At 38.6% G+C, this 14,357-nt stretch overlaps 1 protein-coding gene across 1 annotated transcript in view; it reads right to left on the bottom strand.

Annotated features, from left to right (window-relative positions):
• Positions 1 to 1,212: 1,212 nt before the first annotated feature.
• The window catches only part of Rhobtb3 (Rho related BTB domain containing 3), a 64,256-nt gene continuing 51,111 nt past the window's right edge, over positions 1,213 to 14,357 (bottom strand). Inside the window, exons 11-12 of the mRNA XM_070031044.1 lie at positions 5,606 to 5,702; positions 1,213 to 3,982 (exon numbers count right to left, since the gene is read on the bottom strand). Coding sequence (XP_069887145.1) covers positions 3,867 to 3,982; positions 5,606 to 5,702 — 213 coding nt within the window. The 3' untranslated portion in view covers positions 1,213 to 3,866. The remainder of the gene's footprint in view (positions 3,983 to 5,605; positions 5,703 to 14,357) is intronic.

Here is a 14,357-nt window from a genome sequence, read left to right on the forward strand (position 1 = left end):
TTCCTTGGCTGGAGCTGCAGTCCAAGGGTCTTTGTGGCAGCCCCAACCTCACAGTTCTGCTGGACATTTCATTACTAGGACTTTCTGGGTGACTCTACCAGCGACAAGTGTCCAGGCAGCCAGGCTGTCCAGTTTATCCTCTGAAACCTAAGTGGTCCCTGCCCTCAAATAATAGCTAAGTAGATACTATCATACACACATATCTAGAAATGCTGTAATAAGATTGACCACAAGATATGAATGGTGAGCTGGGGAAATACATGTAGAAGAAAATAATTCTCCCTAAGAGAGGAACACAAAAGAGAAATGCTCATGTTGGGTTTTATTGGATATGTATGCTCTTGCAAAGTAGACAGAAGTGATGACCCAACCCAAGCCATTCAGATGATCTGTGTGGACAGTCATGTATCAACATGGGAGCGTATTTTCTGCTTGGAAGAGATTTATCAAGGCAGAAAAGATAGATCATAATTATGAAGGGTCTTGCTGCCAATGAGGAGGACTATGCAAGTTTTTGCATGGGTGATATGGGTTTTCTAGGAAGGTAAAGTATCTATATCTGATGTGTTAGGAACAAAATCCCATTTTAACTATAGTGCCTTGATGCATTCAGTAGACTTTACAGAGAATTTAGGAATCTTCAAGAGAGGGACCACATCATAATTTGTCCTCACGTTGTAACTTCCTTTCTCTCTCCTCTTCCTCACTGGGCTCCTTAGACCTAGGATGCTCCAAAATCTTATCCCTCTATTCAACCGAGTGACCTCTCCATTTTGCATTTCTTGGGTTATTCAACATTGTAGCTTACAAAGAACTCAATTCTATGCTTCCTAATTGTCAAACCCTTCTGAATACTTATTTAAACAAAGAAAGATTCTTTTATCCTTCAACTAGTTGTTAAAATTAATTAAAAAATTGTCTATTAATTGTTCAGTATTAGAGAATAAACCCAGGACCTCAAGATGCTAGACAACTGCTCTATCATTGAGCCACATCTCCATCACATAAATAATTCCCATCACATAAAACTTAACACACACATATAAATATCAGCAACATTTTAAATATTTTATACATGATGGAAATTTTTATGTAATTATGCCTCAGAAACACAAGGTAGTATGTCCAAAATAATTGTAGCAATTTAACATCTGAGGTACAATAACTATTAGACAATTCATTAAATTTGCTTTAAAAATTTTTTATTTGTTACAAAATGTTAAATACTAAAGCTAAAAACATATAAATTCCAGTCAGGCTATATTAAAATACACATATACCCTTCTTTGCAAAATTATTAAAGGTTGAATTAAACAGATGCTTTAAATAAAATAATCTTTGAGCACATTTAGGTCTAATTATATCAATGTAGTGTAGTTTGTAAAATTACAGTTGAAAAGCTGGCCTGTCAAATTTATCCAATTCTTCAGTCTTTCACCACTACCTAATACTGAGCCACCATGCTGGCTTCAACAGGGTAAATTTCAATTACCATACTGAGAGTTCTTTATTATATATCTCCTAGCAAGACGGAGTAGTCAGAGGTATAAAAATGGTTAAATAGAATGAAAACTTGGCCAAGAAAGCAAGGGCCTTAGTTCAATTACACATTATCTTCTCTAATTAAAGTTGATTGGTAGATACATTGAAGCAGAAATCAACACAAGCATACATCCATCTAAAAATAATATTTCAATTGCCCAAAGTCCACAAAAATCTTAAAACCAAACTCACTTCTCAAAGTCATTAAGTAAATTTCTCATTATTTAAAAGTGAGTGAATTCAAAAGTAAGAAGAGTCTACATTCAAACAGATTTAAGTCTAACAAACTGTATTCTGACTAGCTCTGGAGAATCATGATGTCTGGCTAAATCACTTATATAGGTGGTGAAGTACTTTCCACATCTAAGAATACCAGTTTCCAAACTCAACTCTTACTCAGAACCATCTCTAAGAACTAGCTTTAATTCTACTTAGAAGTCAAATTGTTTTTACAATTGATACTTTATTTTGAAACTTACATATCTCAATTTCCTAAAAGTTTTAGAATCTGAAATGCTACAATTAAGAAGCAGGCTGAGATTATGGTTATTTAAAAGTTTGTAAATATGAGTGGATTTCTAAAAGTTAGCTCTAGTATCTATTCTTAACAATACTAATTCTAGTCAATTTGGATTTGCTATTAATTCAAGTGAGAAAAATACACACAAAAAACTCCATAAAATACATTCCAGTAATATTCAGTGACTCAGTCCAATTAAAGTTAGGTGTCTTGGAATATTTCTATAGGGAATTTTTACTGCTTCTCTGACAGTGTTGATATACACACAAGGGCTAATTGTATGGAATCCTAATACTATAAGAGTTTAATCAATCTTTGAAAGTTGTGGAAAAATGTATATTCTAGAGTCACTAGGAATTAGAGGAAAATACATTCCAATACTAAATTACATATGACAATGAGACCAACAATAAATAGTAATCTGTTTTTCCAAATCTGCAGGCTTGTGAGCTTCTCATGGAATCATTACAGGTGATAAGAGAGAAACTCTAATTCTGTTCTCTACGACCATTCTCTCTGAACATAACAGTCTGATTTATATCCTTCTTTTTATCTTACTAGGTAAGGTAATTGAGGCACAAAACTAATGTCATTTCACATATAGCCTTGTAATCTACTGGAAAGAGTTCAAGAGATTCCAACTAGTACTTCCAAATCTTAGCAAATACACTAAGGAGAGAAAATTTCTCAAGCTGTCATGGCAAGCATCTTTTGCCTGTATCTTTATAAACATGGAGTATTACAGTCAGGCTAATCAGTCATTCTTACCAACATTCCTGTCTTTCAGAATGAGTAAGAAGATACTTCTTCATCTGGAGCTGAGCCACAATAAAGTGTTTGAAAGCTAACACAAGGAATTTCTCACATACCAGTGGGGGTGGCAGTGGAGGTCTTGGGTACTACAAATTTCAGCAATGGCAATTGTGCATTTTCCTTCCAACAAGCCACACCCTCTTCTCTTAGGATCAGTGTTCTTTTTCTGCTGTCAGAGTATGGTGTCTGAGCATGAAAACAACAGTATTTTTCTTTTCAGGAAATAGACATAATTGGTATGTCTGCAACAGGGGCACAGTGCAAAGTGAAAGCATAAGGTCCTTCTCTAAATAATATTAAGAATTAAGGATCTGACAACTGCACTCGAAGTGGAACCCAGGACCAGGCCCTTCCAAGTGTGGGTGCTGTGCAGTTGAAACAGGTTAGGCACGATAAAGCCTGATTAGGTTTCCTGCTTAACCAGAATCTTAAGGAGGGGACAAGACAGGTAGGCAACATTGTCTGGAAAACAGACATTTTTCTTCATGATATTCATCTATACACTCACTGATTCAGAACCAAGTGGCATGCCACTTCCATAATCTGGTTTTAATGATTAGTTCTTCCCCTAAATTTCTGACTATAGAAATAGTTACACTGGGTCTTTAAAGGCTCTTTATTTTAATAGAACACTTAGACATGATGAAATTTCTGTATTAATCTAGGTTTTTTTTTTACTTAACATTTTTTTAAACTGGAAGGAGTTTTCATGTCACTAAAGGAACAGGATATTTTAAAGGGAGAATACACCTGTCCTACAGCTTTATATTCTACACAGAAGCCTTTTTAGTCTGCAGTATATTGCGTTCCCTTTAAGACCCACAATAGTGTTTTGCAAAGAGAACTAATAAATTTATCAAGCTGTATGGTGATGTATTTTTTTAATCACCCATATTCGGTCTCAGTTATAAGAATTTTACTGGAATCCAGAGGCATCCCAGTCTTCATAGTAATAAAAAAAAAAAAAGTGTAAGCATATAAAAGCTCCAGGTTACATGACTAAGCAACGACATTTCCGGGAGTGAATATACTTCCTGTATTCTGCAAGCTGCTTCAAGTACATATTTGATGGCCATCTGTGCTTTTCAACAAAACTGCGTTCTTCCACTAAAATTTTAAGAGAAAAGAATGTTAATGGAACTTATTTTACTTTGGATCAGTTGAGGTATTAACTATCAATTTCCTATACAGTAAATGAGATTCACTCTGTTATATACTCTTCCCCTTCCCTCAAGCTTTTCAGAATCATTTAATACAATTTTAGCTAACTGAATCAGGAGGCTTTGTTGTTGTTGTTAAGTGATTTCCAATTAAATGTGGCTTGTCCAGAGATTCACCAAGTAGTGTCTGATTGTTTACCTTTTCTTTTTGAGTACAATTTTTGTTTGTCCTAGATGTAAACTCATTTATTTTACTTAGTTTCTTTGTAGTAAATCTTCTAAACACTGTGTTCTCAATCCTCTTTCGACTTGGTCATCGTTATCAGATAACCTATCCATTCTCTTGTAATTGCTGCTGCTCCAGAGGACTGACTTCTAAGGCCCATATATCCTTTTTGGCTTTTACACTTTCATCATAGATCCCACCATTCCTCAACTCCAGGTCTTTGACTTTGCTTATTCTCTAGTTTGGGTGAAACATACCCTTTAGTAGCCTGCCTTTTTACTGAGTAAAAACTTTATGTAGAACAAACTCTCAGCTATACAACAGAGAAAAGCAAATTATTCTGAAGGGAAAGTTCAAGTCTGAGAGAGATAAGATTTTTGCCCTCCTCTTTCCTTTTCTCTCTCTCTTCTCCTTACTCGCCAACTTTCTGTCCCCAACTCAAGACAACTTTCAGGCATTTCCATGAAGAGTTTTTGTCCAGAGTTTGAAAGTACATGGCCAAGTATTCTTTCATTTCCTTATCTTTTTAGTTCAAGTTTTCTGCTTGAAACTATACTAGATAATAGCAAAAGCACATTGTAATTAATTGCTAATTAATCTGATTGTCTACTCTGAAAGCTATTCCATTTTCATTTCTTTCTTTTTATGTAGTATTAGGAATCTCACCCTTTGATTTGTTTCTATCTCTGTAGTTTATCTTAGAAATTGTATTACATATACTTTCTGGTTAACAAATTCATAATACTTGATCAATTAAAACATGTATTCCAAAGCAATATAAGGAGTGCTTATATAAATATACTTAATACATATAAATATTTAATTTTAAAAGACCATGTACTACAAAATAATTAACAATAGTTAAATTCCTTTATAAGAACATCTTAAAGTACTATTTAAATTTTGCTTCTCACTTATTTAGGTAGTTAAAACTAAGATCTCATTTACCACAACCAAATGCTACCTAGGACAGTATGACCACTTTATCTCTCAGACAAAAAGGCATGGCACTTAAAAATGAATGGGAACTATAAAATAATCATTAGAAAACTTGTTGTGTAACGTAAGTCAAACTGCTTATATGACACAAGTAGCAATAAATAAAAGTGTCATGCAGTATGTTGACTCATTTAAAAGAAATATATTAAATTGACTATACTTTCTTTTCCAAAACCATGATTTTTAAAATTATATCTCAAGAGCAAAGACTAAAAATATTTCTTTTTTTATTTATCTTTTGCTATTTGAAACTGAATCCAGAGCCTCTGCTCTACCACTTGAGCTATGCACCGCCCCTCCCCTCCCCCCAAAAGTTTTCTTTTCAAAGTGAAGTTGGCAATCTACCTGAAAGGTCCTGAAATTCAGGCTTTTGACTGAAGATGAGGTAGTTAGTGGCAATGAAATGAAGTAGCCAGGTGGAAAGGCAATCAGAGTGGTGAAACTGCAAGGAAATGAGAAGGAAAAAACATTGCACATAAGGATCATCATTATGGAATTAAGGCCAGACAGTAGCCTGAGAGAAATCAAGAAGAAGCCTACTTCCAAGTTTGTGTGTGTGTGTGTGTGTGTGTGTGTGTGTGTATGTATACAATACACACACACACACACACACACACACACACATATGCCTTCAGGCAACTGTCACTGCTGAGAGAGGGGAACATTATAAATAATAATAAACTTACTTCATTCAATGAAGAAGCAGAAACAATACTAAGTTGATGCTGCTAGAGTGACCAAATGTCTTCAAGCTGAGGCTTGGTGACATTTGTGATTAACAAAAACCATTGCTCTTAAAGATTTAAGCTTTTAATTTACCAACATCATAAAATTCACTAGCTATACTTATATTTCCATCACAGAAAAATATTATAGGGAGCAACAGCCAAAAAAGTCCATCTGAGGAACAAACATAAAACTATTTTGAGGAGTAAACATCATCAGCCAAAGGGTGTGGGTTTCCATGTGCAAATATTTCTATGAGGAGGTAAGGTTTGAATAGTTGCTTTTAATGGAGCTCCTGTTACACTGAGCATGATTTCTCGCACAATTCTCCCCATTCTGAGTTCAAAAAGCTGCATACCAAAGGAAATTCATTCAACCACCAACTCAAGAACTTGCAGAGTAAAGTTTATTATTGTTTTTTTTTTTTTTTGGGCGGGGGAGGTTGGTTGTGAGTCTTGAACTCTAGTACTGGGCACTGTCCCTGAGCTCTTCAGCTCAAGATTAGCACTCTACCACTTGAGCCACAGTGTCACTTCTGGTTTTCTGGTGGTTAACTGGAAATAAAGAGTCTCACAGATGTTCCTACCCAGATCTCAGCTTCCTGAGTAGTTAGGATTACAGGCATGAGCCACCGGTGCCTGGCCATATTACTGTTATTATCATCCTTGTGATACAATATGTATACCAGGTGGCTTACCATTTTATCCAGTTCTAAGTGTACAGTTCAGTGGCACTAAGTATACTCACATACTTGTGCAACTAGTACCCTACTGAGTTCCAAAACTATTTTATCCAAACTGAAGCTCATATCCATTACATAATAACTACTCTTAACCTGCTATCCTTGGGCCCTGGTTATTTCTATTTTACTTTCTGTCACTATAAATCTGATTAATCTGGGTCCCTCATTTATTTGTCTAGCTCATGTCTCATAGTATGTTTTCCAAGGTTTATCCACATTGTAACATCTAAGCCATTTCTTTATGAAAATCAACAGTATTATACTGTATGTGTATGGCACACTGTTTATCCTCAGACAGACTTTAGGATGTATCCAACTTTTTGTTGTAGATTGTTCTTTTCATAATTCTCACAAATATTATACAAGTAGTAAATAAGTAGTAATATCATGCAAGCACAGTAAATAATGTTAAGTTATCACCTCATATCTTAAGGAATAAACAAGGACAAGGTCTTCCAATAAGTTATATAGTATGAAAATATCTTAGTATACAAATTAATACATCCCTCTTTTTGTTGTTACACAGAATTTCTGGGCTGGAAGGAACTTTATAGTTTTATATAATATCACATTTCAATTCTTCTTATTTTTAAGCAGATCAATATAAGTTAAAAATAATGGAGTATATAACAAAAGATATTATGTCATTAGATGATTGGCCCAGAGCAGATAACCTTCCACCAGAAGGTCAGGACATCAAGTTAATGGCCTAAGGCTTATGACTTTGAAAGAGAAGAAAAATCAGAGATAATAGCTGACTGTAAAAATGTGCTTACATTTTTTGGTGAATGTGTATGTATGTGTGTCTGTGTGTCTGTGTGTGTGTCTGTGTGCACGTGCAGGTACTGAGGTTTGAACTCCCTTAGGTTTGTTGTTCAAGGCTGCTATTCTATCATTTGATCCATACCTCTACTTACAGATTTTTGCTGGTTAAGTGGAGATTAAAGTCTCATGGACTTTTCTGCTTGTGTTGGCTTTGAACTACAATCCTCAGATCTGAGCTTCCTTAAGTAGCTAGGTGTATGTCATTCGTGCCTAGCCAGAATCTTAATTTTGACTAAAATTTAAGATACCACCATTGTGAGCTCTTGACAAGAGATGGAAAGCATATCTTAGTTAAAACTAGTTTTTTGGAAAAGTCTATACTGTCATAATATGTTTAAATTGAAGTAGAAAAAAAGAGAGAAAGGCATTAAAAAAATCCACAAACTAAATGGTATTCAACCTCAGGACTATATAACAAATACAAAGAAATTACCTAAGAGCCACAGAAAAGAATCAGATCTGAAGTAAGCCAGGCCCAAAGAAACATAGGTCCCATGGTTTCCCTTATTTTCAATAACTACTATATGTCTGGGACAAGCAGAAAAGGTTAAAAGCAATGTACAGATGACCAGATAAGATAATATTAAGTGAAATGAACCCCAAGATAGGGACACAGTGTTTTTTTCTTTCTTGCTATTGTTTCTAACACATAATATACCATGTAATTTTTTTGTCTCTTTGTATGTTCCTCCCCCACAGTATAACCCCTGTTTTCACTGTATTTGATATCAATGCCCTGCATCTTGTATATACACTTCTCTACTTTGGGGAGGGGAAGGGAAAAAACAAAATGTTTAAATAGGGATACAGGTAGACCCATTGTAACAATGAGATGCACAAGATACTATGTTGAAACCGAAATTTACAATTTAGGTGGGGGGGGGGAGGAGGGTGTACTTTTAAAGGTGGAAGGGAAGGGATGGTAAGGGAAAAACAAAGGAGGAAGCAACAATGCTTGATAAGGAATGTACTCATTACTTTGCTCATGTAACTGTAAACCCTCTGTATAGTATTTTTACAATAAAAACATATATTAAAAAAGAATCAGATCTTATGGACCCAGGTAGCCAAATATTAGATAGACTTGATAAGAATACTATTAAATTTTAATATGAGAGTAAATACAACTTCATAGTATTGAAGTTTGCATAGATATTGCTTAAGTGTCAGAGAGAAGGGATGATCATTTCAGTGTGAAATTGATTTGACTGAGCAAAATAAACAAGGATCATTTGTGTAATAAGAGATGGAGTATGGCCAGGCACTAGTGGCTCACGCCTGTAATCCTAGCTACTCAGGACGCTGAGATCTGAGGATCATGGTTTGAAGCCTGCCCAGGCAAGAAAGTCCATGAGACTCTTATCTCCAATTAACCACCAGAAAAACCCTGGAAGTGGAATTGTGGCAACTCAAAGTAGTAGAGTGCTAGCCTTGAGCTAACACTTAAGAGACACTGGGACAACACCCAGGCCCTAAGTTCAAGCTCCAGGATGATGATGAGAAAGAGAGAGAGAGAGAGAGAGAGAGAGAGACAGAGAGAGACAGAGAACATACAATTTATTTGATAGAAATAAAAGAACCAGTTAGAATCATAGTAGACAATCAGGAGAAGGTAAGAGAGAATAAAAGGAAAAGTAAGAATACCAAAATTGCTCATCTCCAAAAGAAGGCTTGAATGAAGCTCAGTCTCACACTGAGTTTTATTAAATTCCTCACACAGTTGGTAAGACATTCTAACAAAGGGCATTTTGCAAGGATTAACAAACTATACTAGCTTCTCCTATATAAAAGTTTCACTTTCAAACATAAACAGGCAATGAATGAAGAGATCAATGAATTTAGTCTAATCACACCTATCCTTATACAGGGACTCATCTTGTCATTTTTCTTTTAGAAGTTATCATTTTTTTGGTAGGAGGGGAGAGGGATTCAATGGAAATTCAACTTCTCATCATGCCTGTGTGACTCAGTAGGCCACTACACTCAAATTACTTTGGTTAAGGACCACTACTGAAAGAAAAACTCCACATCCATAAATTCTGCTGCAACATTGTTTAGTCACAGACACCACTGTGTCTCATAAAGATATTTTAAAAATATCTCATGAAAATATTTAAAAGGTTAATATATGGCTGGTTGCTGTGGTCAGGGCTCAGGACTGGCTATCACTTTAGTCGAGAGACTGAGGAGTTCACCGCCACCCTGAGTCCTGATAACTAGCATTTCACAGTGGCCTTCTGGAGACAATGCCTTAATCCAAAGAAGTGACTTGAGGATAGAGAACTTCAGGTGCATTCCATCATAACCAGCACGAAGTTTTCTTTGGAAGGAAAAACTGGTCACACAAAATGGACTCACCAATCATGTCAGCCCATTGCTGGAGGGCAACCAATCACACCAGTGCTGAAGTAGATGTCCAAGGGCTCTGAAGTTGTAGAGAGCTGCCCCAGAACCTGGATTCTGGACACATTGGAACATCATTTGGATGTCACTGGCTAGCTGACTGCTCAGCTAACAGATTTGTTTTTAATCCTCTGCCAGTTATCATTCTTCTTTCTATGCTCATGTGGATTTCACATATTCCTGGACAGCAGCTCATAATTCTCAGACATTGTCATTCCTCCCATGACTGTGTTTCTGCATCCTCTGAGATCACCAGCCAAAGTGTGTAGAACATGTGCTGCACTGTGTACAGCATGGCCAATGCTCATTGAGAGGAGCCCTAGACTTGTGATAATCCCTGACCCTTCCAGCCCCAAAGTGACTAGAAGAGTAGGTTATAATCAAGACCTGACAAGAATACAAGTGACAGCAAATATGATCAGAACCATAGGTCTAATTCTGCATAGAATGAATACCTGAAGACACTGGACATGGATAGATAGCTATGCTTCTCAGTGCCACTTCCTGAAGGGCAGCTGGTGGAAACTCTGGTGACCACAGTTGTGTGATGGAAGCCAGGAAAGTGACTCATAAAACTATGTACCTATCCAGCAAGAGCAGGTCCCACCCTTCCCCCAACCAAAATGGACATGGTTGTATGGGGGAGGGACTGTGGGAGCAGCTCTCATCTTGACTCCACCCATTCTGCCTGGATCACAAGGTTCTGACCATGCCCCCTATTTTTTCATGTTTCTCTCTGACCAATGGGATATAAGAACTGGGCCCACACCCATATTTCATGCTGCCTAGTAGCACTGGTATTCCCTTTGTTGATTTATACGACTACCACCAGTTGAGGAAGATAGAGGTGGCTGAGTGGTTGAGTGACAGAATTGAGGTGATTTTGGAGATACAGTAGGAAATAGACATAGTTGGTGATGATTTCGAGAATAAAGATGATTTCAGAGCCTGGGAATGTGGCCCTTCGCCTTTTCCATCTCAGAGCTGGGATGTCTGAACTAACAAGACCAAAAAAAAAAAAAAAATAGCTGCAGGAAAGAAACTGCTGCAAGAATACCAGCAGAAGATTTGTCCCGATAGACCTGCGCCCAAGATGAACACCACAGGGGATTGTAATTCAAAGAGGATGTGGCCAAAGATCACATTAACCCTGAGCCTTTGGGCACAGCGCTGCCAGGGTCTGGAGTGTCACAGGCCCCAATAACACCGAGGATCTGGAAAGGTGCTACCAACACCTGACAGTTGCCCTGGACTCCAGCAGAATATGAAACCAGCAGCTCTAGGGTGTGATTGAAAACTTTAGTAGGAAAAGAAAGATCTGCAGGATCAACAGGGAAAAGAGAATGAGAAGAAGCACTGAAGGAAGCCCTGAAGACAGAGCTGGAGCTCCACAAGCTATCAATACAGATGTTGATTTCAGAAAACTCGATTTACAATCTGCCATGGCTCATGTGCAGCAGGTGGCCAATGAAAAAGAACTGGAGCATGAAGATCATGCCAGCCTCCAGCAGGCTTCACAGCAGCGCATTGCAGAAATGGAGATGACATTGTCTACAGTCTTCACCATGCAGAATGAGCGGAGAGGAGCATCCTAAGGTCATTAAATCTCTGAATAATGTGAAGTTGTGGCTCCAGGGAAAGCTCAGAAGCTATGATGACCTGAAGGAAGAGAACACCTAGATGCAAGAGAGGCTGAAAGTGCTCCTGACATAAAAGGCCAACATGAAGATCAAAATTTATGAGTTACAACAAGCACTAGAGGAGCAGACAGAGCTGGAAAGACAAATAGACAGCAGGAAAGAGTTGGTGACAACATTTAAAGTTGGAGAAAGACAGCTTTTCAGTGGACCTGAGGCTAGATGGGTCCATGTAGAGGAAGGAGAAGGGGCAGTAGCTCTTGGAGCAGATGAGCCAATTGAGAGTAGAGAAAGCGCAATGGGTGAGGCAGGTGTTAGAACTAAAGAGCAAGCTGGTGGAGCTGAGAAAGCAGCTAGCAGAGCCACAGTCACTGCAACCCCCTGCAGGACCATCTCTGGCTGAGCAGCAGCTGTAGGCCCAGGCCTTCCAGATGCAGGAGGAGCTCAAGAACCTGGAGGAACAACTTCATATGCAGATGCAGGAAAACCAGAGTCTCAGTCTCCCGAACCTGGAAGAGCAGGAGTGTCTGTGGATATTGGAGAAGAAGGCCGAGGAATGGGATCAGCATGCTGAGGACTGATACAAGATCCTTGAGACAATGGAAAAGAAACTGAGACCATGAGATGCACACTTGTGCACAACCAAGACCTGAAAGATCAGCTGGCCCAGTTACAGAATGCCTGCCACAGAATGAGTGGTGAGAAGGAGGAGCTCACCAACATCCTGCACTCAGAGCACAAGTAAAGAAACATCCATGAGAAGTTAGAAGAATGGAAAGAGATGGCTGAATCAAAGAGCCAAGCAGCTCAGAATCTGCAGGAGCTGCATGACCAGTACCTGGCCCAGCTTCAGGAGCTCAGAACCACCTGTGAACAGCACATAGTCTCCAATCAGCTGCTGACCTCAGAGAAGGAGTCCCTGCAGCAGCACTTGCTGAGACATCTGCAGGAGCAGGTGTAGAGCAAGTTGGGGAACCAGATGGTTCCTCAAGACTTACAGGAAGTGCCTGGAAGCAATAAGACATAGAACAAGCAGCTGTGGGCCTAGCTGAGCTTACTAGCTTTCCCTAGGGAAAGTGAAAGGGCAAGCAAAAAAGAGAAGGATGAGGCCACTACACCTGATATGACTGTTCCAAAGGATGTAGACAACCACCAACTATGTGGAATTTTTACCTTGAAGTGCTATCCATTGCTGAATCAAAGAAGGTAAAACTCAGCTGGCAGCTGCAGGAGCAGCAGGCCCACTGCAGGTACCTAGCCAACCTAGCATCCCAGTGCTAGATAAAGCTGCAGCACCAGGCCCTCTTCCCCAAGAGGTGAAACTGTGGCATGTCCGGGAACAGGAAGCAGTATACACAGGTACCCAAGTAGAAGCCAACAAGTTGGACATCAGCGTCAAGAGGATGACCTTTAACATCGATGTAGCCAGCTGTCAGAACACATCAACACCATCTAAGAGTCTGGAGTTCTCTACAAAGAACAATGGAAGTCCTAGATGAGCTGTGTCATCTGGCAAAGATGAGTGTGTCCTCTGGCTGTCCCAGGAGAAGAGGGAAAAGCAGCTGCAGGAAGTGCTCTTGCACCTTGCAGGTGAAGGCACAGAGTGCCAGGACAACATGCTGCAGCCACCCACACCTCTGCTGCTGTGGGCCCACTCAGACCTGTCAGGCTCCACAGAGATGTAAGTTATAGAGGAGCAGCAGAGTTTTGAAGAGGTACAACTTGAAGACTACGTGGAGCCTTCCCAAGGAGAGGCTAGGGCAACCTGCTCCGTAGAAGACCTCACCACAGAGCAGATTGTGCCACTGCCCAATATCCACAGCACCATCAAGACTGCAGGCTTGAGCACTGAACCCCCTCCTCTTTCTTCTCTAGACTGATGCAAATGATGAGTTTGAGATAATTACTATCTAAAGGCCTAGAAGCCACCACCTAGAGAAGCGGGCTCCTGTCCTCTTGCCTTACTTTGAGACATGGCAGCTGGGTGGCATTCTCTCAGGCCTTGTTACAATGGGAAATGGGAAGGGGTAACTACAGGCCAGACAGGGCAGACATTTCTAGGAGGTGGCCCAAACTCTAGGGACATCTAATCGTCTTTTGGTTGCCAGGAAATGAGGACCACATGATGGTTATTTCAGAGAGTAAATTCTCTACAAAAGGAAGATGGGGAGCAAGGGTATAGTTTTAGTTTATTGTTTGAGTGATGTTATTTTATAAATTACTTCCATATTAGCATACTCATGATATTATTTTCAGCTATATTTTCACATTTATTTATGTAGTAGTTTTCATAATTCTTCAGATTATTTTAAGGAAAAATTTATATTGTTTCCTCAAGTAAGTTATTTCATTATTTAACATTAGATGTTGGTGCAGTCACACACTTCTTAAAAGTCTTAAACATCGCAACACTGAATTTTCTCCTTTGTAGTTTAATATACTACAATGGTGGTAAACTGAGGTGATAAAATAGTACAGACTGTGACAAGAAGAAAAGGTTATTAAACCTGACAGTTTGGAAAAAAAAAGAAAAAACTACTCATAGAACAAATAGAGGTAGGTGTCCTGTAGTGGCAAAACATACACCAAAGGAGTACAGACATGTAATGCAGAATAATATACCCAATTACTGATCATCTCTGAAGAATAAACAAGCCTCTCGAGTTTTCACTAATGAATTTTTCAAGCGATAAATGTGGCATTCTGTTCATCGAATCTATCGAAATATTAAAATTCAAAAAAAAGGTTAGTAAGTTGTTGTTTT

The sequence above is a fragment of the Dipodomys merriami genome, unplaced genomic scaffold, assembly GCF_024711535.1.
Source record: "Dipodomys merriami isolate MVZ:Mamm:240054 unplaced genomic scaffold, mDipMer1.0.p SCAF_20, whole genome shotgun sequence".
NCBI lineage: Eukaryota > Metazoa > Chordata > Mammalia > Rodentia > Heteromyidae > Dipodomys > Dipodomys merriami.